This window comes from Agelaius tricolor, unplaced genomic scaffold (assembly GCF_023055355.1).
Source record: "Agelaius tricolor isolate 1412-34295 unplaced genomic scaffold, bAgeTri1.0.p SCAF_17, whole genome shotgun sequence".
In the NCBI taxonomy this organism is placed as follows: Eukaryota; Metazoa; Chordata; class Aves; order Passeriformes; family Icteridae; genus Agelaius; species Agelaius tricolor.
The window spans coordinates 6,647,364-6,672,295 of record NW_027269277.1 but is presented as its reverse complement, the minus strand read 5'-3'; the positions used below and the strand labels follow the sequence as shown (position 1 = coordinate 6,672,295).

Below are 24,932 nucleotides of genomic sequence, written 5' to 3'. Positions count from 1 at the left end.
TCTTTGCCCGGCTCGGAGGGGAGGCCGTTTGGGTGGGTTTGGGTGCTGGATTTACGCTGCTCGGGGTGAACGCGGTGCGGCCGCGCTGCTCAGGGCCCGGGAGGGCGGCGGGGCCGGCGGGAGGCGGCGGCGGCCACGGACAGCGCCGTGCTCCAGTACCGGGGGCTTCCCTCCGGCGGCAGCACTGGGCGTAGGAAGGGTAAATAGTGTATAGAGTGTACAGAGTGTAAAAAGCGTAGAAAGTGTACAAAGTGTACAAAGCCCCGGCGCTTGTCAGGTCGCTGTGACGGTCACCTTCACATTTCGGGGCTGCAGCCCCGCTTTTGACGCGCAGGGGGCGCCCGCGAGGCGTCCGCGTGGCCGCGCAGGCGCATTCGGGGGCGCAGTGCCGCTCTGGGCCTGCAGTACCGCGGGCTGCCCCCAGGCGGCGGCAGCGACCCGAGCGCTGAGCCCTGCAGTGCCACGAAACGCGCGGAGCTGCTCCTGCTGCCTGCACAGAAATCCTGTTTTCTCCCCTTTTCAAGCCCTTTACTGTTTCATTTATATAATTTATATGTAAAGAAGATGTATGTGTATTTTTAAACCCATTATGTATCTGTATTTGTAGGAACAAAACAAAAAATGTGACCCAGAGACATAGGTTAAAACCTGTTCTGCTATCTCCTTTTCCTTTCTATTTTCTAAAGCTTATTTGAAGGGATCTTTCTTACCCCATATTTATTTCCATAAAGTTTCTATAAAGGTATAACAGAATTGTGGCTGAGGCTATTCTGTAAAATCAGAGAGCTGAGTTTTACCACCTGGGCTTCTTAGTAGCATAAGCAAATAACAGATGTGAAAGTACTCTGAAGGAAGAAAGCATGACATGAAACATACATTTATTTAAAAGGACTGTACAGACAAATTAAACTCACACTGTTACTCCTATGAGGCACAGGAGTAAAATACTTAAAACACAGAAGCCAGTGAAAATACCAGATATTGCTAGAATACCTAAATACTAAAATGAAAATGTATGCTGGAGGAATTAGAAAACTGTAAAATAAAAGAATAAAGCACTTTTTATTTCTTTAAAGTGCTAGTGAAGTCCCATTTTCTTGAATAGTATGCTATTTAAAGTAACACATCAATGTCTATTCTTTCAAATGTATATTATGTGAATTGAAGCCACTGTCAGGTTCAGTCAGGGTCCTTTTATAAAGCTAAGGTTGAATTCAGGAAGTGCAAGTATTTAAATTTGCCTTACATTTTCTCTGTAGTTAATGTGTCCTTGACACTAAAGTTTGGACAACTGATCCTCCCCAGCTTGGGTATGAAAATTTCTGTAGCAAAGCATTCAGATGCAGTACAGTGTTTGCATCCTTTTACTTATGAGCTTAGGGTTGATGGTAGGGTGAAAGGCTTGGGATTTTGGTTTTTTTCTGTTTGGTTGCAGAACAACAGGACTATCCTTTGAGGCAAGTGATGAACAAAGACCCTGGAAACCATCTTTACCAAGAAAATCCAGTTCTTTTGTTGTTACATGGATACCCTTTTAAAAACAGAACCACAAAGACAGGGTTAAACCAGACTTCAGTAATATAAAAGTCTCCTAAGCTTTGAGGAGGGTCTCATTGTGGCTACTCAGACAATTTGACCCAAATAAGAATAAATTTAAGTGAAGTGGAGAAGTATCCACAAAGACTTCAGATACAAACGAAGAAGCCATTGCTGCTCCATGAAGCAAAAATGCAGCAGACTTGTGTTAAGAGCTGTACTTCAGACAGCTTCCTCTTCTGTCTGAATACCAAGAAATCAATATTTCCTAATTATTCCTCCAGTCTCTTGAGAGAGTTGCCTGGGAGAAAAGAGCCTGGGGCTGTCACGAGAAAAGTTCTTCAGTTAAACTTCTGTGATTGTTCCGTGAGAGAAAAGAGAACTCCTTCCCTGTGAGAGACACTGCTTCCCTCCCTGCCCCCACCCCCGTGGTCCCCTCATACATAACACATATTTTACCTCCTGAAATGGCTGGAATCACAGAATAGCTCAAGTATGAAGGGATCCATAAGGATCATCAGGTCCAAGTGCCTAGCATTAAACTGTATGGCTGAGAGTGAAATCCAGGTGATGCTCAGACCCTGACAGGCTTGGTGCCTTGGCCACTTCCCTGGGTCACTGGGCCAGTCACCAACCACTCTGTCAGGGAAGAACCTTTTCCTGGTGTCCAGCCTGAACTTCCCTCAATGCAGCTTCATTCTATCTCCTCATATCCTGCTGCTGGCCATCAGAGGGGGATCAGCACCTCCTCCTCCCCTGGAGGAAGTTGTAGGCTGTGATGAGGGCACCCCTCAGCCCTCTTTCCTCCAAACTGAACAAGCCAAATGTCCTCAGCTGCTCCTCAGAGGTTTTGCCCTTGAGACCTTCTGCAGTTTTGGTCACACAGGTGACTCCAGAGCACTGTAACAGTCTGATGTCCTTCTTGCACTGAGGCACCCCAAGCTGCCCCCAGTGCTCAAGGCCCCCCCAGTGCAGTGCAGAGTGAGACAATCAGCTGGCAGAGTGAGACACTGCTGTGCTGGAGGTACCCCAGGTTGTGGTTGGTCCTTTTGGCAGCCAGGGCACCCTGCTGACTTATCTCCAGTTACTCACCCTCAGCAATGCATGCTATTCATGTGGCAGAATATCCTTTGTAAAGGATGTGAAAATTGGTAAATACTAGTACAATTGATGCAAACACAGTGTGTCAGATTCACTTTTTAAAAAAAACCAACAAACCCTAACCTTGTAAAACACAAGAGAACATGAGACTAGTTTAAAAAAGTAAAAGTACAAAACTGTGTACTAAATTAGTAAATGGTGCATCCTTAAGTATACTTCAGTTCAGGGATCTCCCAAGAAAGAAAGAACCTGGCAAAGTAACAGTAAAGTGAGAACAACTATGACTAACCCTACTTATTTCAGAACTGTAAGCAGAAGTCTCTACAAATCAATCCTCCTATTCACACTACTTCATTGCAGACCATTCACCCACTCCATTGTCACTACTTCTTAAATTTATGTACAACCACCATCAAAGTATGCTGCTCTCCTGTATGCACTTTGGGGAAGCCCACATACTGTCTTTTAACTCTGTGCAGTTCCCCTTCAACTCCATAGGAATTGCTCTGAACAGAGCACACAGCATGAGACCACCCTGACATTTGAAACAGTAAAATCCAGTATTTGTGCCACAAAACATGTATAACACACTATTGCCATTTGGAGCATGGAGACTGTCTTCCATTATTGCTGTCTCAGAGACCAAATCCCTGTAATTCAGCTAGCAGAATCTGCTTTTCACATAATTTCAGGGGTAGGTGGTTCACATTGTGTCTGCTGTTGACAGATGTTGATTTGACCATGTAACATTAAAATGGGGGAATATCTCCTGAACCCGGCTTAAGTTTCAGGATTTTTCAGTAAATCACTCATGTACTTAGTGGCAGACGTAGGAAATTAATGGTGACATATGTGATTTGGCCAGCAAAATTGCATCATGTAGATTTATTACAGTTGCCAACATTTGGTGAAGTTCTTGGAGCAGAGACTTGGTGCTTCCCTGTTCTTCCTGTCTAACAAGCCAAATTCCCAATATAACCACTCTAACATAATATAGAGAGAAACCTGGGCTAAAGAGAAGAATGTGAACAAGCACTTCCTGTGTCCCAGAGTTAGTGAAAAGAATATTTAACACTTGAGATCAATTTAGGCAACAAAGGTGGTGACAAAACTGGGATTAGAGATGAGTAAATTTCAAATGCCAGTTCTGTAAGTGGATCATTGCCATCCTCCTCATAGCAAGAACTGTTGTTAAATTACATGAAACAAAGGGAAGACATACAGAGAGTGATCTACTCCAGATGCTGTAGTCAGGGTTCTTTTGGCACACAGGGAACAAGAAAACAAACTGGCCTGAAGTAAAGCTTATTTGAAAATGACCTATTAAAAGACAGAAAAATAGAAAGCTTTGGTTGAGGGAGGACAATGACACCAAAGCTTGTTGGTTCTGGTGAAACACATAATTTTTAGTTGACACTGTTCCTCATGCATATTCCTGAACTTTCCTATGCTCCAGTGGAGGACACGCCTGCCGGATTTTGGCTGTAGAAACCAGGAACAGAAGACATGCAGAATGGCTGATGTGCAGTCTGTGCACACAGAGATCTGGGATGTATCATGCATGTTTCCTAGAGAACCACTGTGCATTGGTCAGCCTTAAAGCCTAGGAGGATCACTAACAGAGCTCACTTCAGCCTTGTTCTTAAGTCAGTCAGTCTTTAGACTGCTGAAAATAATAACCTGTTAAGATGTTAAAGCATGACAAATTACATCATTTTTAGAAATTCATACACAGTCAGCACCTTTCCAAGTTTTAAGTCAAGTTTGAGGGAATGGTACAATCAACTTCAGTAAATCAAAACCCATGTGTGTCCTTAATGCATTGATATTCTGTATAACAAATCTCGTTTTCCCTGAACATTTCCTGTTTAAAAACAGTTCCATTGGATACCCAAACCTACCCAGTCTTACGAGATTGGAGAACAAATTGTTCTTCAGTGAAACAAACAGACAGTCTGCTATTTCAGCACTTGAAATAGTCTCCTGTTATCAGGAGAAAAGAGAATAATCTTTTAGTAACATCTGTTTTTTAAAAAGAGAACATAAAAGCATTTGTGGTAATCACATTTGGTCAATAGAAATAGCCTGACATTTAGGATACTTGCACAAAGAATTCCAGTTTGTTCAGGAGTACAAAAGATGGAGCAATTGAAATGTTAAACTGTAGCACCAGTAATATTTACTTTCCTAAAACCAAATCCTAAAGACTGGAAGGAACTTAGAGCAGGATCATTGTGCTTACATTGCATTTAAATAGAAAACAACGAGACAGTCATACTTGAGTCTGCAATTCAGCAAAGTCTGGGCAAATTTGCCATTCTACTGGAAGAGTACTGGGACAGGAGCTTGTCACAATCTTCTGGATTTCATTCATCCTGTTTCCTCTTGGGCTTTTTGGGGTTCCGAGAGCGGCTCTTGGCTTTGCACAGGGGACAAATGGGCGCGTTCCGGTGGATTTGCTGGTGACACGACAAACACGCCTGAAATGCAATTGCAGCCTCTGGTTACAAACACCAAAGTGGCCTTGGTACACAGGTTATTGAGTTCCAGTACAGACAAAAACAAGGCTCCTTGCCTGCAAAGGTAGACTGCTGCTGCACTCTATACAACCAAGGTTATGTGGATTGTAATTTCAGGCTTACTGAAAACCAGAGCATCTCATTGAATTAAAACTGCATTTCTGCAGACATGTGGCTCACACGTGTATCAGTAACTTTAAATTCTATTTTGTGTTAAAGGTTACAGTGATGTTTTAAAGGTGTTTACCTGCCTAATAGCTCACTGAGTCAGAGAAGTTACAGCGATGGCCAACTGCAGTGTCACAGAATTGAAGGCAGGAGCAGGTGATTGGATGAATTCCACATATTTAACACAAGGTACAGAACTCTGCCCTTTTGCTCCAGACTAAGCCCTGTAATTTACGTCTGACTGAAGCCTATTACTTGTAGAATGGCTTTTCAATTGCCTAACTACAGATAGTAAGTATATTACTTTGGGGTGTACCTACATCAGTTAGCCTTCTTAGTGACTCTGGAACCTGGGTGGGAGGAATACCCCTGTGTAACTACTTAACTCTTCTCACTACATAAGGAGCTGAGTAAAACTGTCACTGAAGTGCCTCTGGTTATGTTACATTAATCTACATGTTATTCATGAAGATCCCAAGTGCAGAAGCAATCGCTTTTCCTGGTAATTTACACCATTGGTACTTTCCCCCATAAAATATGTGCACTGTTTTTAATATGACTCCATATGGCATTAAATAAGAGCCACTACTTTTTCTTTTGCCAAGTTTTTTTTCCCTTTCTTACATGCCTTGCTCCCGTGTGAAACACAAGAGGAATGGGAATTGCCTACATCTCTGCTCAGGGTGACTTTTAAATCCTAAAGGATTCTTATCCTTAACCCTTCATGACTGGTGCTACTACTTTAGTCTACTGCTTGCTCTTGTTTTGAAACCCTGCAAGGAAAAATCGCCATCAGGACATGTAATTTTTCCTTTTCACAAACATTAATCACCTTCTAAACATAATGCATTCCAATGACAAAAGAGAAAAACCAGCACATTCCATCTCCTGACCTTCATTGGAGGTGGCTGCTGTCTGAAAGTTGCTGTCTGTCTGGTATCTTGCTTCCTGGCCACCTGCAGCTGTTGGGCAGCTGCTGCAGCTGCAGCCAGAGACTCTGGGATGGGAGGCTCCTGTGGTTCTGTCTGCCATTCTGCTTTCTGCTTTTCAAAGTAGCTAGACAAAAGGATGACAAACAAAAAAATGTAACCACCTTCAGCAGTATTTCATTAGCCTGTAAAAGATATTTGGTGTTAAAATACAGTGGATCACATTTCCCTATCATGTTCCTCCACTAGAGTCAAACTGCCAAATTGCCTGCACATTGACTAGTTCATAAATAGAATATGTGGAGTTTCTTCTGCATTTCTACACTTCAGCCAGATTCCAGACTGGATGTAAATCTAGTAAGATGAAAAATAGGCAACGTGTATAGAAGAGAAATAGGCAACAGCTTCAGATGCACCTCTGTCAAACAGTTTTTCTATTCTATTCTGTTAAAATTAATAACTTTTGTACACAGCATATTAATAAACATTCTTTGTAGTGTCAAGGTGTTTGGATTGTTAAACAACATTTGTATAGAAATACAAGAGAAATCTTGAAAACTGTGTGCCTGTGTAAATAAATATATAGTATATATATTAATTGTATATAGTAATTGTACTATAGTAATTTTACTAATACTGTATAGTATTGTAAAAGTATATATATTAATTGTGCTGGGCAATAAGAGCAATACTTGCTTATTAAAACATCCCTTGCATTTAAAACTAGTCTGTTAAACAAAGGATACTCTTCTTTGAATAGTAGCTAATTCTGCCACTCTGCTCTGCCTAGGTTATATGTAAAAATGAGACTGTGATTTATTACCCAAATCCATTCCACATCTCAGGGAAACTTGTTGACAGTCACAGGTATTTGGCTAAAAGCCACTGCCATGTGCAGGCAGCAAAAAGTAAAACTCTGACTAGGAGCAGCACAACCCAACTGAAGAATACCTGGTTTGTATCCCTCTCATGTATTGCCTCCTACTATTGCTTGCTAAAGAAGTAATTTTCAAGAAAAAATAAAAATATAGAAAAAGCAACATATAGTATGAAACCTAGAAGGCCAACAACCACCCTTAAATGTTTGCATGTGGTATGTAGGGTTTGCAGTTTGGAATAACCTAAATCTAACTTGAAACAAATTCAGACTGAATGTTATCAAACACATGTCCTCCACATCCCTTTTTTGTTAACTTCTGTTTTTCATGCCTACCTCTTGGGTTGTTTTTTTCCACCTACCAACAAAATTAAAACGAGAAAATGACCAGTAGAACTGAAAGAAAGCATAAAGCCAGATAATGTTTGCTTTGGAGACTTACTCAAGGGACAGTTTCTCTTCCTCCTCACACAGGTCTGGCAGCCTCTGCAGACCCAGAGTCATCCTCAGGGCATCCACGTGCTCCTTGAGGGGCTTGTACTCCTCGTGGAGCCGGCGAGTCGATTCCAAGAGCTTGTTCAGATCGTTCTCAGACTGCTTGATAGTGTTCTCCATCTGAAACAGCAGGTTGGGCACGCTTTTAAAGAACTGTTCCTCTCTGACTGAGCAACAGATTGTGCCAGAAAGAGGAGATTTTTCTCACTCAAGTTGGAAGAGATTTGAGACAATGCAATAGTAAAGCAAAGACTTAAGGTATTGGGAGGATGAAAAATGGGTAAAGGAAAAGCAACAGAGAGTGATATATGAGATGCATTTTCATTTTTAAAAAGTGCACTCAACCTATAGGACCTTCTGAACAACAGAAAAAGCAGAGAGACAGGCTACAAATAAAGCTGGCAAGTGAGGAGCTATGGAAGACTCTCAAGAGACACTAAAAAAGAGCTTAAAGTAACATAAACTAATCTTCTGTGTTTCTAAGATACCTGAACACTGACTGGCAGAAGTTAACAAACAAGCTAAGGAAAGGTTTTTGCTTCCCTTACTGCAGCAAGTGGGAAAAGCAGCAGGGAAAAAGACAATCTGATTGCACAAAGAGAGGAGGATGAAAGAGGGGTTGAGGTTATGCAGCTGGATGGGGAGCAGACATTTGAAATCATAAATAAATGTAGTCTGCAAATCCAGTACATAGCTTGTACTTTTTTCACTTGTTGGAGCTTTTTTCTTCCAGTGCAACATCGATACCTTGAGAGCTAAAAACCCCATGTAAGTGCCCTAACACGACATAAAATATGTATTTAAAAATATATTCCCTATTCAGTCCCTCTAATTGGCTAATCTTCCCTGTTTATAAATTGTTTTGTCTCTTTTTTGTATTAATTCCCTTCAGGCTGGTGCTTCTTGATGTTTGGTGATTCCACTCTGGGATGAAGGTCAGCTCTTACTATGAATTTAACAAACACTATGTATTTTCTCAAAATCTCCTTGTCCCACCTAGCTGCCAAAGTTTCTGTTTCTGGATGCTAAATGAGAAAGGACTAACAGGAAGAACTGTTTTCTGTGGGACAGCTGGAGTGGTATCACTGAGGTTACTGGCAAAGTCATAGCCACAACAGCCTTGGTTATCTTATCTATCCTCTCAGTGCAACAGCTTATTATGCAGCATTATAAAATATCCTGCCCTACAAAGAGAAAAAGCAGTTATCCTGAGGTATATTTACTTTGTGCTCTCTGTAGGATCCCAGGATGGTGTTGTAAAGTGCACATTATTGAACCAGTGATGCTTCACTCGTGTGCACAATTCCACAAGCTGTGGGATGATTCACATGCAGCTGTGTCTGAGTCAGTGTCTGAGCTGGGCTGGCACTTACCACGTTAATGTCAGCGTGGATCAGTCTCAGCTCCTCCACGTGAGCCATCTTCTCCTGCAGCAGCAGGTCCATTTCTTGTTTATATTCCTTCAGGTGCCTCTCCTCAGACTCCAGGGCTTCAAATTCTGCTTTCAGTCTTGCCTTTATTTTTTCCATCTGCAAAGTCTTATTCCTGAATCCCAGTGACAATTAAAAATAGAGAGACATCAGTAAGTCATTGACACATTTTTGTGAGGTGTCAGTTTATATGGGATTAGACAGATGAAAGAATAGCAGCAATAGACAAGAATGAGACTAAATGAGTCTGAGAGAAGGTGAGGTACAAGGAGAATACTGAATTCCAATGCTAGCTCTTTTGCTGAGCTCTTCAGTGGTAAGAGAATCCTTGTACTGAATTTTGAAATTAATAGAATGTTGTCAGGTTTTGACAGAGCATGGCAGAAAGCAGGGTCAGTCACTTGGACAATTAATTATGGCTACATATTCCAAGTGCCATAGCTAGTAATGTGACCTGGCTTCCTCCCTCTCTCATTTCAGGAGTTTATAAAGCTGCAAGAGATAAAAACAGTACCATAAAAAACTTCTACATACAATATGTATTCAGAAGCAGGTGGTCTGGCAGGGATAATATGAACAAAGGAAATTTAAAACAGAACAATTACAAAATTTCTGTTTCCTCTCTTGTATTTATGACATGTGTCTGCATCTCTCATCAGTAAATTCACTCTTATTCTCTTGTATCTCCTCCCAGTCAGAACACTGAGTCTTTAGGTATTTACCTAATTTTATGAGTGGGTTATTTCTGGGGAAGTATTTAAATAGGCATGCATATAAATAAGCATGTGCATATATGCTTGGATTGTGGGCATCCAGTGGGTTTACTGAAAGAAGTATTCCCGTGACTACAAATGATATTTATTTATCTATAGATACAGATATGGATATAGAGATCAGAGTCCAGATTCAAAATCAGATTCCCACATCCCTTCAAAACCCAGCTAAGCTGTATCATAATACATAATAGAGATCAAATATAAAAATGGGCAAGTTCTTTGATTTTGTTCATGAAGACTTCTTTCCCCTCTGTCCATAGAATTCATGAAATGCCAATTAAAATAAAGTCTGCCAAACCTATCAAAGGTGAATCTGTAAACATAAGGAGATCTCATGTTTATCTTGAAGGAAATTCTTCACAGAATGCAAGCTTCGAATGCGTAAACAGGTTTATTTCATCAGATTTTGTTAAAGGTGACTCAAAATAGACATCAATGTTGCAAGTAGGACTGGCTTTTTGACACTGATTTTTTAAAATTTAAAATACACTCAAGTAACTTGTTTGATACTTCATTGTACACTAAAGCTAAACATCACCTTTGCTCTACCTTATACCACAAAATAATAGCAAAAATCCATCAAGTGCAGTTAATACATCACCTTTGAATATGTGATCAGAAAACTGAATGCACTGTAAATTTCCAAATACAGGATACTACTCTCACTGAAAAATTAATTTAAGTGTTACAGTAATTGGACCACACACTGTAGTAAGCCATAGTTAGATCTGTTTTCTAAAACAGAGCCTGTGTACCAGTTGAGTACAAAATCATCGTTCTTACACTGTCACATCTCCTTCTACAAATAGTTTGGGGATACTAGACAGACAAATACTTTTGCTTGATCTTTGTTCACCTCTGTAGTATTGTGTGAAGAAGGCTGAGGCCCATACTCTGCTGCCAAATTCACTTGTTCCACGGATAAAGTGTGCTCCTTCGAGATGCTGTAACCAGCCACGAGTGCCTGTGATCACCTGGCAGCTGGGATTCCTCTCTGCCAGCCCTCTCTCCTCTCTCTCTGCCAGCCCTCTCTGGCTGTCACGTCCCAAACACTTCTCATGGCTCTGGGGTTTCACAGTCAGCATGCCTTCCGCCTCCCAGCTGCATTCAAAACCATTCTCTCTAAGGTGTTTTGGCTCCAACCAAACAGAGCTCAGGCCTAATGCTGGAAATCGGTGCCCTAAAGCAAGGAGTGGAAACTCCCTGCCTAAAGTTATGAAAAAGGTTTCTGATGAAGGAACCTGTAAATAAACCTGTTTACTCATTCGAAGGAACGTGCTGTACCCTGCCCGGCTTTCAATGAGCCCCCTCTCCCACAGCATCCTGCAGCTCAGCCTACAAAGGATGCTGTAACAAATTCCCGGTGTTCTGCACGGCATGAGCCGCAGCCCTCGGGCCTTGTGGCAGGAGGGCACGGATGAAAAAGCCCCGGTGTGTCCGGTGTGTCCCCCTCCCCGGTGTGCCCGGTGTCTCCCCATCCCCGGTGTGTGTCCCCATCCCCAGTGTGTCTCCCCATCCCCGGTGTGCCCGGTGTGTCCCCATCGCCGGTGTGTGTCCCCATCGCCGGTGTGTGTCCCCATCCCCGGTGTGTGTCCCCATCGCCGGTGTGTCCCCATCCCCGGGCGGCGGCCGCAGGACCAGGCAGGGACATCTCCGCGGGGCTCCCTCGGTCGCTCCCCGCCTTTGGCCGAAGGGGACGGAGGGCAGGGACAGAGAAGGAGCCAAAGCTCAGCCGCTCCCCTCTCATCCCGCACGGATCCACCGCTCCCCGGAGGGCCCTGCCCTACCGCCGCCCTCCGCGGGGGACGGACGGACGGACAGACGGATAAATGGATGGACAGATGGCTGTCCTGCACCCCGGTGCCTGTAGCGCTGCCCAGCCCTGTCCTGCCCGAGGCACGTCCACCCTTGGATTTGGCTGTCAGACTCTGCTGTCCTTGCCATCCCCGCTTCCTTCTCAGCCCGAAAAGGCTCCTGCCTGGGAGTGAGTGGGGCAAAATAACAGATTCAGAGGCTCATTAATATGAAATACTAATTCAAACGACTTAAAAACAAACAAACAAACAACAGTGAAACCCTCCAGAGCCGCGGCCCGACACCACTCCCCCGCAGCCGCTCGGTCCTTCCCCCCGCGCACTCCGCCTTCTCTCCGTGCCATCACTCGGGGCTGCGCTCTGCAAATGCACGACCATTACCGCCCTGCACTACGCATTCCAGCCGCGATTCCCAGCAGCAGATGCTCCCTCCCTGCTTAGAAAAATGTATTTTGAGCTCTCGTCGTGAAGGCAGCGGTAGTTTTCTTTCCCTCAGTAGCACAATAGCTACTTTCGGATCGATGCAACTCGTCCGCTCCCCCGAGGAAAAAGCTGCTTCACGGAACCGATGGGGCACAAAGCAAACATACCTGATCTCCTTGATGCTCTCGAGTTTGCACATTATTTCTTGCTCATCTGCCATGCTTTTTACTCCCGGTTTACACCTCCCGTGAAACGTGCAAAATGCCCGAGGGAAAAAAAAAAAACCGAAACCAAACCAAAACAAAAAAACCATACAATAGACACAATGTAGTCACCCCCTGCTCGCATATGGGCTCTGAGCCTGTGCGGCAGACTCTAGCGGGAGCTGTGGGACTTCGAGTCCGGGCTCCTATTGCTGCCCAGGCAGAGAAGCTGCAAAACGACTACAACACCCACAAGGCAGAGCAAAGCTCGCCTGCCCTTCTTCCTGCAACTACATTTTAAATCAATTTGTCACACCTCATTATGCTAGAGGTTGTTAGGAGTGCAAAAAGAGCAGGAGGCTTCCTTCTGAGATCTGTGCAGTGTTTAGTATTTCGTTAAAATATGCACTAAAAGACTGTTGATGGGTTCGTGATTTTGATTAAAAGCTTTGACAAAAAGGGATGCTGTAGGCATTGACTACTACAATACTGTTTTCTCCTGGATGCTCTGAGTTTTCTACTGAATGTTCTAATTGCTCACCAAATCCAACCTTTGCAAGTTTCTGGAACTGATAATGAATAAGCAGCATTTGTGAATAGAAGAGGTTATGTGGATGTCACTACAGGACACGAAATAACACAACACGCACACACTGCTGTTCTCGAGGTAAAAAGGGGGAAGTTTATTTTCTGACTCCAATATTTATAGATTTCCAAAAGTGACAGTGGATTGGAGGGTGAAAGTGCCACCTCTCCAATGACACTGGACAAAGCAAGAGTCCATCAAATTTCTCCTCCTCCATAAAAGAATGCAAAACAATAAGTTATTTACAGAAAGTGTGTGAGAAAGTTTGTTACAAGAATGTAAACATCAGAAGGCTTAGAAAATCTTAAAAAAATCAGGGCGACATGAATAGATGTTTTATTTGCTTTCTTCATAACTTAAGGGCTTTTCCCTATATTGTTGTGTTCTTCAAATAAAGAAAAAGGTAGATGAAAGAAAACAGTGACAGGATCAGCATCCTCTTCATCACGCCACAGATTTCGTAAAGATATTAGAACATATAAGGTCTTATCCTCATGTAATCTAAGTCAATTGCCAACTCTCACTGCCATAAAAATTGAAGGTTGTAGGATTGAGCCCTAAGTGAGCTGTGTGCTCAAAGGGGGAGAGGCTTCTTTGATGCATGATTTAAATAGATGAACTAATTGGTTTGAGGGGGTAGAAGACAAGTTAGCTACAGTCAGCCAGTGAATCTTGTTGCTAAGACAGTGAGGGAGGGAGAGCAGGCAGGGTGAGGACAAGAGGGAGAGAAGGAAAATGCCCTCAAACAGGAGTGATGAGAATCCCAGCCTATTTTTGCACTGCTTATCCTATTTTTTGATTCCTGTTTTTACAGGCTAATCTAAAAGGTTGAGGGCTGAAAATGAAAATGCAAGTTCAACTTGTTCCTTTACTCTGCTTTGAATGACACTAAGAAAACCACTTCACAAACTGTTGTAAATCAGTTGGAAGTTCTTAGGAAGTAAACCCACCCACAAGCCTTAGCAGTTATTTTTCCTCTCCATGTTTTAAAAAAGGAGAGAAAATATTACATCTTCACATTTCAAAGCACTTCAAAACAGTCAAAAAGTTTGACACTTGCAGTCCCAGCACATACAAATTGGTAGCATTCAACTTGTGCTTCATGGCTTTGTTCAGGTGTTTCAACGTCTGTGTTTCAGTTTTTCTCTTAGACAAAGTGGGTCTGACAGTTTTTTATATGATCTGAAATCACTGCACTGGTATGTATTATTTATTCTGGTGCTATTTACAAACTTTGATAAATTTTGGGATGCAAATAATGATCAGTTTTTCCCAGCATGTGGACTGGATTTTTTAAAGAAAGCTAAGGTACTTAGGACTAAACTGACACTGAAAAAAATATTTCAGCTGATCCTGGAAAATTCAACCTTCTTGTTGTTGTTTGATCCTTTTTAAACCAAGAGCCAACAGGCAAATAGATTTCAAAACAAGTTGCAGGATTATGCAGAATGAAACCAAGGTTAAAATACTCCCCTACTTCATTGAGCACAGACTGAATTTTTGTGCAAATATCAGCTACTTCCATTTAACAGTCTAATGTCAGTCCATACACTTTAGCATTATGACAACAAATCTAGTTCAGAACAATTCCAACTGGAAATGTTTTTTTCCTCCCTAGATAATTATCCCAGCTACAGCAATTAATTCTAAAAGTCTGGATGTAGTGATGCAATGTAGGGCCCTTATAACTGAACTATTAAATATTAATATTCTAACTGCATTTTTTTTAAAGTGCAACATGTGTTATGAAATAAATAGCATTTAAAGAAATATTAGATATTAAAGACTGGTGGAGAAGAGCCCCCAGTAAAACACACAACAGAACTGAACTTGGGTTAATATCCTGCTGGATTAGGTACAAGTCACCACCATAAGCAGAATGTGCAGCAATATTGTCAAACCTAAATATCAGAAAACGGATGAGTCAAAGTGGTGCATCCCAAGTAATGAAATTTGCTTTGAATTACTGAGTTTCTGAACTGGAAATAGATTCTTTCTGTATCCCATTGGGGTTTTGAGCTTGCAAAACATACTCTTCACATTTTACAGATTTTTTTCTCTGAGTGGTCACCCCAATTTCATAAGTTAAGGGAAAGCTGGTATTGGTTTCAGAATGCTTTGGGAAGCTGGAGGTACAGCAACACTGAAACTGACAGAAGCAACTACATGCTAGCCCCGAGATGTTTAAAGCATCTGGTCCTTAAATATCAATGTTTTACACAAATCCTAAAGTATTTGCAAATTTTATTAATCCTGTGCCGGAGCATCCTACCTAGGTAAAGGTTTAAGTGCCAGCACATGTTAATCTTGGCCCATCCCAAAGGTGTGCCTAAATATACCCGCGTTTGGTCATGTCCTTTATTTCATCCTCCAAGCCCGTGACTGCAAACCTGGGAGAACACGATATTGCAATAAACAGCCCGGCACCCCTCTGCCCTCCCGAGCCTCCTCCTGCTCTTTCGGCAGGGGATGGGATGGCGGAGGGACAGCGTCAAGGGACACATCTCCCTTCTCCCGTTCCCTTCCGGAGCCCGACCCTACAGCCACCCCGTGGCTCGGCCCCGCGATCGCTGCTCCCCAGCGGGCAGCCGCTGCTGCCGGTGCCCGTCCCCGTCCCCGTCCCCATTCCCGTTCCCGTCCTCGTCCCCGATCCCGTTCCCGTCCCCGTTCTCCATCCCTGTTCCCCGATCCCGTCCCCGGTTCCCGTTCCCCTGTCCTCGTCCCCATTCCCGTTCCCATTCTCATCCCCGTCCCCGTTCCCCGATCCCATTCCCGTTCCCCGTTCCCGTTCCCCGTGCCCGTCCCTGCCCCCGTTCCCGTCCCCTGTTCCCGTTCCCGATCCTGTCCTCGTTCTCCGTTCCCCTTCCCCGTGCCCGTCCCTATCCCTTCTCCCGATCCCATTCCCGATTCCCGTTCCCCGTTCCCCGTTCCTGTCCCTGTTCCCCGATCCCGTTCCCGATTCCCGTTCCCGTTCCCGCCTGCAGCGCCCCCTGCCGTCAGGAGGAGAAGGAGGAGGAGGGGAGGCCGGCGCGCGCCGCCGCGCGCGAGGCTGCGCGTGCGCTGGCGTCGGGAGCGCGCGGGGCGCCGCGCGGAGCCGCGCGCCTGCGGCAGCGGGGGCGCGCGCGTTGCCGGGCGACGGCGGCCGGGCGGCGGCGGCGCGGGCCCGGTGCGGCGCGGGCGGCGATGAGGCGGCGGCAGCGGCCCCCGCGCTCCCGTCGGCGCTGAACTCCGCGCCCGCACTTCCCCCATCCCTCCCCATCCCGTCCCGTCCTGGCTCTGCTCCTCCACGCCCCCTCATCTCCCCTCGCTCCGGCCAGCCCTTCCCCCTCCATGCGGCGGGAGCGGCCGGAGTGGGGCCCGTGCCGCGGCCGCGCCGAGCCCCGCCGTCCTTCACCTCTTCGCCGCCAGATCCCGCAGGGAGCCGCGGACGGTGTCCATAGCGACAGCAGCGGGTGAGGCCCCGGGCGGGCGCGGGGGGTGCCGAGGGCGGCTCGGAGCGGGGGAGCGGCGGAGCCCGGCGGAGCGCTCCCCTCCCCCGGGGTCCGCGCGGCGGGGGGAGCGGGGCTGCGGGGCGCCCCCTGCCGCTCGTCGGGCGCGGCCCGGGCCCGGCGGCAGCCGCGGCGCGGCCTTGGGCCGCCGTCCGACCGCGCTCCGCTACCGGGGGGGGACAGCGCGGGCAGCGCCGCCGCCCGGGGCTGCTCCCGGGGCTGCTCGGGGCTGTTCCCGCCGCTGCCCGGGGTGCCCCTGCCGCCCGTCGCGCACCGGAGCGGCGGCCGCCTGCTGTGGCGCGTCCCTCCGCGCTGCGGGGCCGCTGCCCTTGGTCGCTGCCGCCTGGCCCGCAGCAGCCGCACGCTGGGCGAGGGACGCGAGGCCTTGGCGGGGACCCATGGCAGCATCCTCGCCCAGGCTGCGGCAGCGCGCTCAGAGCCCCCGGCTGCTGTGGCAGGGCAGGTGGAGCGGCCTGGGCACCGGGGCACGGAGCCGGGAAATTCCCCGTCATTTAGTCATTGCAAGCTCCAAGGAGAGATTGCAAAGGCTGCGTTAGCACGCTGTCTGAGAAGGTGTTCGGTGTCTGAACAAAAGAACAATGCAGGAAACTTGCATTAAGGAAGAAAGGTGGTGAAATAAGGAAATTACTTTTGTAGAAGATACCTGATGATTGCAACTTGTATCCTTCCATTTTGCTTTATAATGCAACTGTGAATAAGGAATGCTCACTCATGCAGTAGGCTTGAGGTTTGAGATACTTTTTTAATCAGTTCATTTGAAAATGTTATTTTTTTCATAGCTGTCTGCTTTTCTAATTGTCATTAAATCATTTGGATATTATATTTCACAGGAGGTGTTTACATCACAGGCTAGCAAAACAGTAAAATTGAAGCAAAAGCTATATTGTGTCTTCTGATAGATGTGAATCTAAATTATTTGAGTTTATTGAGATATGTCTGATATTGTTTTACTTTTTTTGTTTTAGTCTTGCAGTGTGTTGCAGTGATTAGCATGTGTTGCCATAAATGGGAAGTAAGAATAGGAGGCATATTAAAATGCTGGTCATTTAGGAACTTCCATTATGCAGATCATTAGTTCTGAGTGCTTGGGAATATGCAGCATTTCAGGTCCATCTGATCTCTTGTGCTGGGTATGTTTGTTTATTGAAATAGAAGAGCCTGTCAAGTAGTCTTTTTTCCATAGGAAGGATCCTTTGTTGATAAGATGTATCTTCTGCTTGCCAAATGTTGTAACTGAACTATGGTATGTATGACTGGAAGGTATATTTCACAAATTTGGCTAGTGCCACTGATAAAATTATTTTTGCCTCTTAATGGAAAAATGGGTTAGTGGAAATTTCAAGGTCATCTTCAAATATAGAGTAATTTAGATTCCTTTGGAATATGTCATTTCTTCTCCAATGTCACATGTTTTCTGTATATCAGTCCTGTCAGTGTTGACATTTTCTGGATCTGTTTGCCTTCTAAAATAATCTAATGTTTAGCGAGTTTTAATAGAAGCAATCCATAAAGCTTCCTAAGTCAATTTTATTTGAATGATTGCAATAAAAGTTATTTTAAAAAAAGAAAACCTAACTGCTAAATCTAAACCTAACCCAAACTCGCTATTTGGAAGGAATGACAAGAAAAAGGGTTAAGATGGATGAAGGGATACCCATTTTATGCTGATGAACTGGTAAGAAAGTAAATTCTTACTGTCAACAGCTGTAAATTAGGTAAGTTCTGGCTTTCTGTTCTTTGATCTTTCTGGAAGCCTTTTCCAATTTAAATTATTCCATTGTAGACATCTGCTGGTTTTGACTTTCCTAGCCACTGTACAGTTTGCAACTGAAATGTTATTTTCTTGAACACTTATAATTCTACTATAAATCTGTGAATAGTAGAAGTACAACAAATTGCTTCTATCACTTGCACTTTTTTACTGTTTGAATCAAGAGCAGAAGCACTGGGGCTTTTTGGGAATAAGGAAGGCAGCATCTAATTTCAGGTATGAAAGTAGGGCTTGGAAAGATGAAGAAAAGCAATTTATAAATTTGGAAGAAGTTCCCAGGTGTTGCCACATTTGAAATTAGTTTGATATATTGATTTGTCCATCTTATAATGTGGAAAAAAGAAATTAAAAAACCCAAATGGCTGTAATGCTACACATACCTGAGAATGCTGTCCTTGTTTGCATCATGGAATCTGCTAGGCATAAAGGGCTTTGGAGAGCCATGTTTTCATGGCTGGATAACTATATACTTTTAAATATATCAACTTTTTTTTTGTGCGTAATTTTATTGTAAAAGGCTAATTTTTATACATTGTAAATGAAAAGCTTGTTTGAGCCATAATAGTGGTATTTTTAAAATGCTTTGCCATCTGTTAATGTGGGGTGTTTTTAGTTTCCTGTGAACTGTCCCTTTTTGTTGATAAGCTGTATTTTATATGATGTGTTCATGGTATCACAGATATTTCACCTGGAAATAAGAATACCATGACCACCTTTACAGATTCAGGCTGTCTGATGCCATAATATGTAGAATTGCCTTAGATATATTTCAGAGTTAGGAAACACATTTGCAAGTGCAGAGCTGAGCAGTATAACATCTCCTGAGATGTAGTTTCATTTCTTCTGAGGTGACCAATTTATTCATGGTCATAATAAGAAAAAAATCTTCATTAGCTGGCAATTTTGATTCAAGTATATATGTTCTATATTTAAATAAGTACTTCAGCTAAGTATCTTTGACTTGTAAAGGTACCTATTGTAATTTTCTTTCATGGGTTATTTTTGACATGGCTTGCTAGAAAGCAGATTGATTCACCATGTCAAAATAAAACCTAGGCTTTACATCATTTGTTGTAGGCCTCTTCTAGAATTTTGTTAGGAAATCATTGTAGAGTAGAACTAAAGCGTTTTACAAATCCCAGCATAGGCCAAGGTGCTTGTTTGTTACACAGTCAGAATTTAAGAGCCCCTTTCTGCATTTGTTCCATCTGGAGAGAGACCCTCATCAAGATTAATATCTGTTCTCATTAGCTGACACAGCTTTTAGTTTTAATTGAATGCTGTAATGGGGCAGAGTATGAACATTAGGTTAAATCCAAAGGTTTAGACTCTTATGTTTAGTGAGGTTATCCACAAGAAGTATGCACTCCTTTATTGAGCCCACAGACACATCAGCCAAATCATATAAAGTTAAAACTAAGTCTGACAATTTCAACCTAAAACCACTTGCAATTGCCCCCCCGAGGCAATGCTTTTTCTTTTTTTGTAAGATCAAATACTAGTTTCCACCTCTTTGCCAAGTCTCTACCTTTTCTGATTTCTAGGTTTAAATACATTGATTTAAAATACAAACAAAAACTCCACCCCCTAAAACAAAATAATCCATCACACCAGAAAACCTTCCTCCCTCAGGTCTTGTCCATGGGTAGATCTCCTTTTAGAAAGGGAGTGATGAAGTTGCTGGAGCATAGGGATTGCCATTTTCATTTTCAAAGCAGAGTGGTAGGCTTTTTGTCTTGTCTTCTTGATGATGGTTTTGCAGCTTCTTCACCTTGGAAATGAGCAGTGTTGCCATCATATGAATAAAGGAATCTTAGCAAAAAAGAATTAGTTTGTGTTGGACTTCTTTCAGGAGATCACTTAGTCCAACACTATCCTTATTGCAGACTTAATTAGCCATGTACTGACTTTGTTTTTGCAAAAGCAAGGTAACTGGAGTGAAAATATAAAGCCACAAGATGCCTTCAAGCTCCCCTTGCTGCTTTCCATAAAGGTACTGTTTGATACTCACTGTGTGAGGTGTCTCTCTCTGCTTCAGACTTTTTTTTTTTGTAGTTTCTGAAGTGATTTTTTCAGTTTATCAGAAAGCTTCTATCCTAACAGGTGAGTCCATCCTGCCTCCTGGATGGCATAGCATGTGAGGGTCCATCCAGTATATTGAGGTCTTTAGAAACAACACCCTTTGTTTTTCAGGTTTCTCAGAGACTGCTTTTGAATGAGAATTTTGTTTAAAGGAATATTTGGTTTAGTCTGCCAGAGTAGTATTCTAAATATTCGATTACAAATTGAATTGGTGTAAGTTAAGATAAGATGCATCACATCCTTGATGTGTCTTTGACTTAGCTGCAATCACAACTTTTTTTTTTCCCTCACAGAGCAATAATGAGTCATTTATATCTGCAGAGTAGGTAGTACCAAATGGCCTCCTATCAGAATGTGGATTAGGAGAGCTAGTGTATTCCTTTGGTCATAGATCCAAATAAATCATCTCAGTTTAAAGGAACTGCCCACAAATAAGCTTTAGGAGTTACATGTCTGCTCTCATTTTATGTCATGTTGTCAGCTGAAGTGTAAATATTGCCTTAGTAGGGACAACAGACCTTTTGAGTGGCAATAATGCTAGCTGTAGCTCCTTAAGATTATTAGAAAGGGGAAAATTGGTAGGAAAAAGATACTATATATAATTGTTGGAACACTGTTTTTAAGTGTGTGTTTATTGCACAATTATTTCCTTTTTTTTTTCTGTCTTAGGAAATAATGATTAAATACCTAATGCAACAGAAATACTCCATTTTCTTCCCTTCAGAAGGCCTGTACTTTTTATTTGTCTTGTGCTCAGCACTACCTGTTCTTTCTAGGTTGGGTTAACTCCAAACAGGAATCATGTAATTTAAGAAAGAACTAAAATGCTGTTTCCTCTGTTTAGAATTCCAGCTATGTCTATCCTGTCCTTTTGAATTCATACTTATGAGTATGACAAAATCAATGAAGTTTGAGGCAAGGTGCTTAAATGTTATACTACTTTTGCATTTCTCTTCAGTTCACACTTGATTTGTAGTTCACAGAATTATAGAATATCCTGAGTTGGAAGGGAGCTACAAGGATCATCACAGTCCAGCTCCTGGCCCTTCACCCAAGAATCCACCGTGTGCCTGAAGCATCATCCCAAGGCTCCTTGAGCCATGGCTTGGCACCATCCCCACTGCACTGGGAGCCTGTTCCAGTGCCCAGCCACCCTCAGGGGAAGAACTTCTTCCTAAAATCCAACCTGAACTTCCCCTGTTGACTCCTTCACAAGGAATTTCAGGTTCTCTATGTGATATGCTAGACCCAGCTTGCTTTTATGTATATTCCAATACATGTATCAGTGATCACTGAAAGTATTTCCTGAAGTAAATTGGAAGTGCCTCAAACATTGATGTATTGCTGTAGTTTTTTAGAATAATTTTTCAGTTTAACAAAACTTCACAATATGATAAGAGTGCAGTAAAAATGGATACTTTCCTACCAAGTTCTCTATTCTATGGTGTTGTTTCTGTCTTGTGGTTTGAGTTAAATCGTGTAGTCATGAAAACAAAATGACTTCTTGGCAAGTTTAGATTTAGTAAAAGCTGTAGATTTGGGCCAAAGGATTAATCACATATTTGCTCAGCAAGGAAAACATTGCTTTATTTAATGTTCCAAATCTACTGTGACCCTAGTATTTCATATATTTTATTTTGGGTTTTCAGAAATAGCCATGATTTCTCCAACTTAGAGTTAATCAAAATGCTTGTTCTCATTTCCCTGGTGTCTGTTGGTAGGTTTATGTTTTTCTGTTCCTGGCATTTTCCAAAAGTTCTCTAGGTTAATTTCTGAACCCTTTATAAAAGGTGCCACAAATGTTTAGTCATACTCTCCTCAATCTTGCAGGACAAACACCTAGTGTTTGTGATGTACAAATCTACAGTTTGAGCAGAACTAGAAAAGTAAAATGAAGTTCTGAGCACCTTCTATGAGGTTTTTTTCTGATGCAGCCAAGTGCTCTGCTTTTCTATTTAGTTTCTTGCTTGTTATTGGGAGTTTGAGCAACAACATAGTAACTCAGTACAATTTCTTATAATCTGAATGAGGAAGTTTTCATCAAGGTCAGCCAAAAAAAAAAAAATCTAAATTTGAAACGTATGGCAACTCAGTTGCAAATATGGAATGTTCTTCTTAAGGTTTTTGGGTTGGATTTTTTAAAGTCGTGATCACTAGAAATGTAGTATTTAATCTAATTTTCCTGAAATAAAAAGACCATTTAAAGGCAGAGTTGTGCATATTACTTTTCACAGTCAGGGGAGTAAGGACTGGCTCTTGAATCTAATTCAGCTGTCTTGTCATTGCTGAAGGATACTGTCACTCCCTGATTCCTGATCAGTAATCCAGCCAGACACCAATAACTTGCATTCAGCAGTGTTGAAAAGGAAAGTGAGAATTTTGAGGTGCACTGTGAACTTGATCTGTGTTTAAGAAACAAACAAATTCCTCCCTCAAAAAATTCCCACCCAATCCCTTTTCCAACTGTCATGATGAGCCCATCAACTTCTTCATACTCTCAGGAGAGTCAGGAAGGAGTAGGCTCTAGTTAATTAGGTGTTTTGGTGAAGAGTCCATGGCATGATTTCATGGATCTAGTTTTTCATATCCACTCAATGATATTCTCATGGTGTTTGAAAATGTTTGATCTGCTGACTCAGGGGCTTACTTTATTCTTTTATTGATTTACTTTCATTGGCAGTACTCTGCATTTCCATTGTTCTCAAACAGCATTCATAACTTTCTTAAACTGAGCCAGCTGTGGTAAAAGGATTTCAGGAATAGTGGGCTGGAGCTTGGTGAGGAAGGAGAACTACCAAACTTTTAAGTGTTTGCAGCATTTGGGAAGCAATAGCTCTATTTCACTTTTCTGAACTGATCCATGGAATTTATCGAGTGATACACTGACAGAATTAGAATTTACATGTATATGTATATATGGGTTTATCTATCTATCTGTATTTATTTGTGTGTCCCTAGGGTGGGTTTTTCCATCATTGTTCAGTGTATACAAGAACTACAATATAGATTGTAGATCAGAAAGCTAAAGCCTAGTGGTATTTCTGAAGTAATTTCCAGTTCTATATTCTGGTGTATGAATTCCTGAAATTCAGCCCCCTCTGCACAACTGAACTTTTCCTACTATTACAAGTGTTCCATCAGCATTTGTCAAAGAAGAACAACCCCTTCAGGGCTGGGTGGTGGTAACAATTACATTTATCTTAACTGGTGAGTCAACACTGAAAACCTTCCTTTGTCCTTTGCCTCTGTAATAGAAGAGTGCTAAGTCACATTCCTTATTGTTCTCCAAAGATGGTTAAGGGAGGGGGAGAGACAGATGGAGAAACAGAAATGGCAAATTTGTTTTTCTTTTAAAATACTTTATCTGAATTGACTCAGAAAATAGGAAGCTTCTAAATAAAATTTATTACTAATCATAGCTAGCAGGCTATTTTTCAATTGATGTTTCAATATTAATTTTAAGGGCAAGGTGTTCACTGCTGGTGTAAATAGCTAATACTTTAGATTTAATGTATATTAGTGTTTTATTTCAGAGGAGCCATAATAAGTAGAAAAAGTTAAATATTTTTCTTGACATTGTACTGAGTTTCACTTGATAAAAGACTATACAGTATTAGGCCTTTGATTTGTGTAAATTTAGGGTTTCTCTGTTCATCAAAATGACAGTGTTGAGACTTCCCAGGAATGTGTTGAGACTGACATTGCATAGTAAGATAAGAAAAAAAATGCATTAAACTGAATCAAAATGCTGTCATTTATATGGCTCTAATTATCAAGGGACTGAAAAGCCTGATCTGCCATTTTAACACTTCTGTTAAAAATGCTGCTTGACTTAGCACATATTCTGTGAATGCTATTATACATGTCTCTAAATGTTTAAGTGAGCTGTGGATCTGGTTTCAGATCCTTCTTTAGACCATATCTAATTTATTAGATTAAAAAGTACAAGAACTTTTTGAACATGTATTCATTTTAAGCATCTTAAAGTATGCCTTTGGCAAATAGAAACTGATAAATCACCCAGCGTTTTTCTGATTCATATTTTAAAGGTTGGAAGAAAGGTTCTCATTTCATAGGCACTAACAGTGTCTTGGCTCAGTTTCCATTCTAAGGTATTTGTTAACACAGGACTCTGCTTACTTATAGCCTGGTTTGAGGGAGCCTGAAAAACAACTTCTTTTTCTTTGGACAGGAAAAGGAAAGTAACCAAGGTAGGGTAGGACAACTTGGTTCTTTCTATAGTGACATGCAGTGGATGGTAATGAAATGCAGTGAATTTATAGTATTTGAGCTCTTGATGATTGAGCCTGCTCAGTATTCAGAGCAATTATATGTTTTATTGTAATCAGTTTACATAGGTGTTTCCCTTTCGAGTGCTTCTCACACAGACCGGGCGCTCGCTGCCCGCCGCACGGCCCGGGGACAGACGCGCAGTGCGGCCACCCCCGCCCGGGGGCCGTGGCTCTGCTCGCAGCGGCCCTCGGGTCTCTCAAACAAAACTCGTTATTGTTGAAACTGCGATGGAGTCACTCCTGCCTATAAAGGTGACTTTAGTTTCCTTGAGGGACTCAGCTCTGCCTTTTCCCCCGGCTCGGTGCGGCCCAGGGTGCGGCTCCCGTCCGCAGATTTCACACCCCCGGTTCCCGGGGCGGCGGCCGAGCCGGGCCGTGGCTGCCCCGCAGCGGAGCAGGGAAGCGGCAATAGCGGCAGCCC

The 24,932-nt window shown here is 42.8% G+C and overlaps 2 protein-coding genes across 4 annotated transcripts in view; one reads left to right on the top strand and one right to left on the bottom strand.

The window, feature by feature from the left end:
- Positions 1-861: 861 nt before the first annotated feature.
- Positions 862-16,395, bottom strand: ZC4H2 (zinc finger C4H2-type containing). Of its 3 annotated transcripts, none has more exons than XM_071442275.1 (5): positions 16,252-16,395; positions 8,999-9,170; positions 7,573-7,745; positions 6,218-6,380; positions 862-5,117 (listed from the first exon to the last, which is right to left on the bottom strand). In XM_071442275.1, the coding sequence occupies exons 1-5, from the start codon at positions 16,293-16,295 to the stop codon at positions 5,004-5,006; spliced, it is 666 nt and encodes a 221-aa protein (XP_071298376.1). In that variant the 5' UTR covers positions 16,296-16,395; the 3' UTR covers positions 862-5,003. The 3 variants fall into 3 exon arrangements, with proteins under 3 accessions (XP_071298376.1, XP_071298375.1, XP_071298377.1); XM_071442274.1 differs by lacking the exon at positions 16,252-16,395 and adding an exon at positions 12,236-12,491; XM_071442276.1 differs by lacking the exons at positions 6,218-6,380; positions 16,252-16,395 and adding an exon at positions 12,236-12,507.
- Positions 15,968-24,932, top strand: part of ZC3H12B (zinc finger CCCH-type containing 12B) — a 21,483-nt gene continuing 12,518 nt past the window's right edge. The window contains exon 1 of the mRNA XM_071442272.1: positions 15,968-16,309. The gene's annotated coding sequence lies outside the window, so the exon portion shown is untranslated. The remainder of the gene's footprint in view (positions 16,310-24,932) is intronic.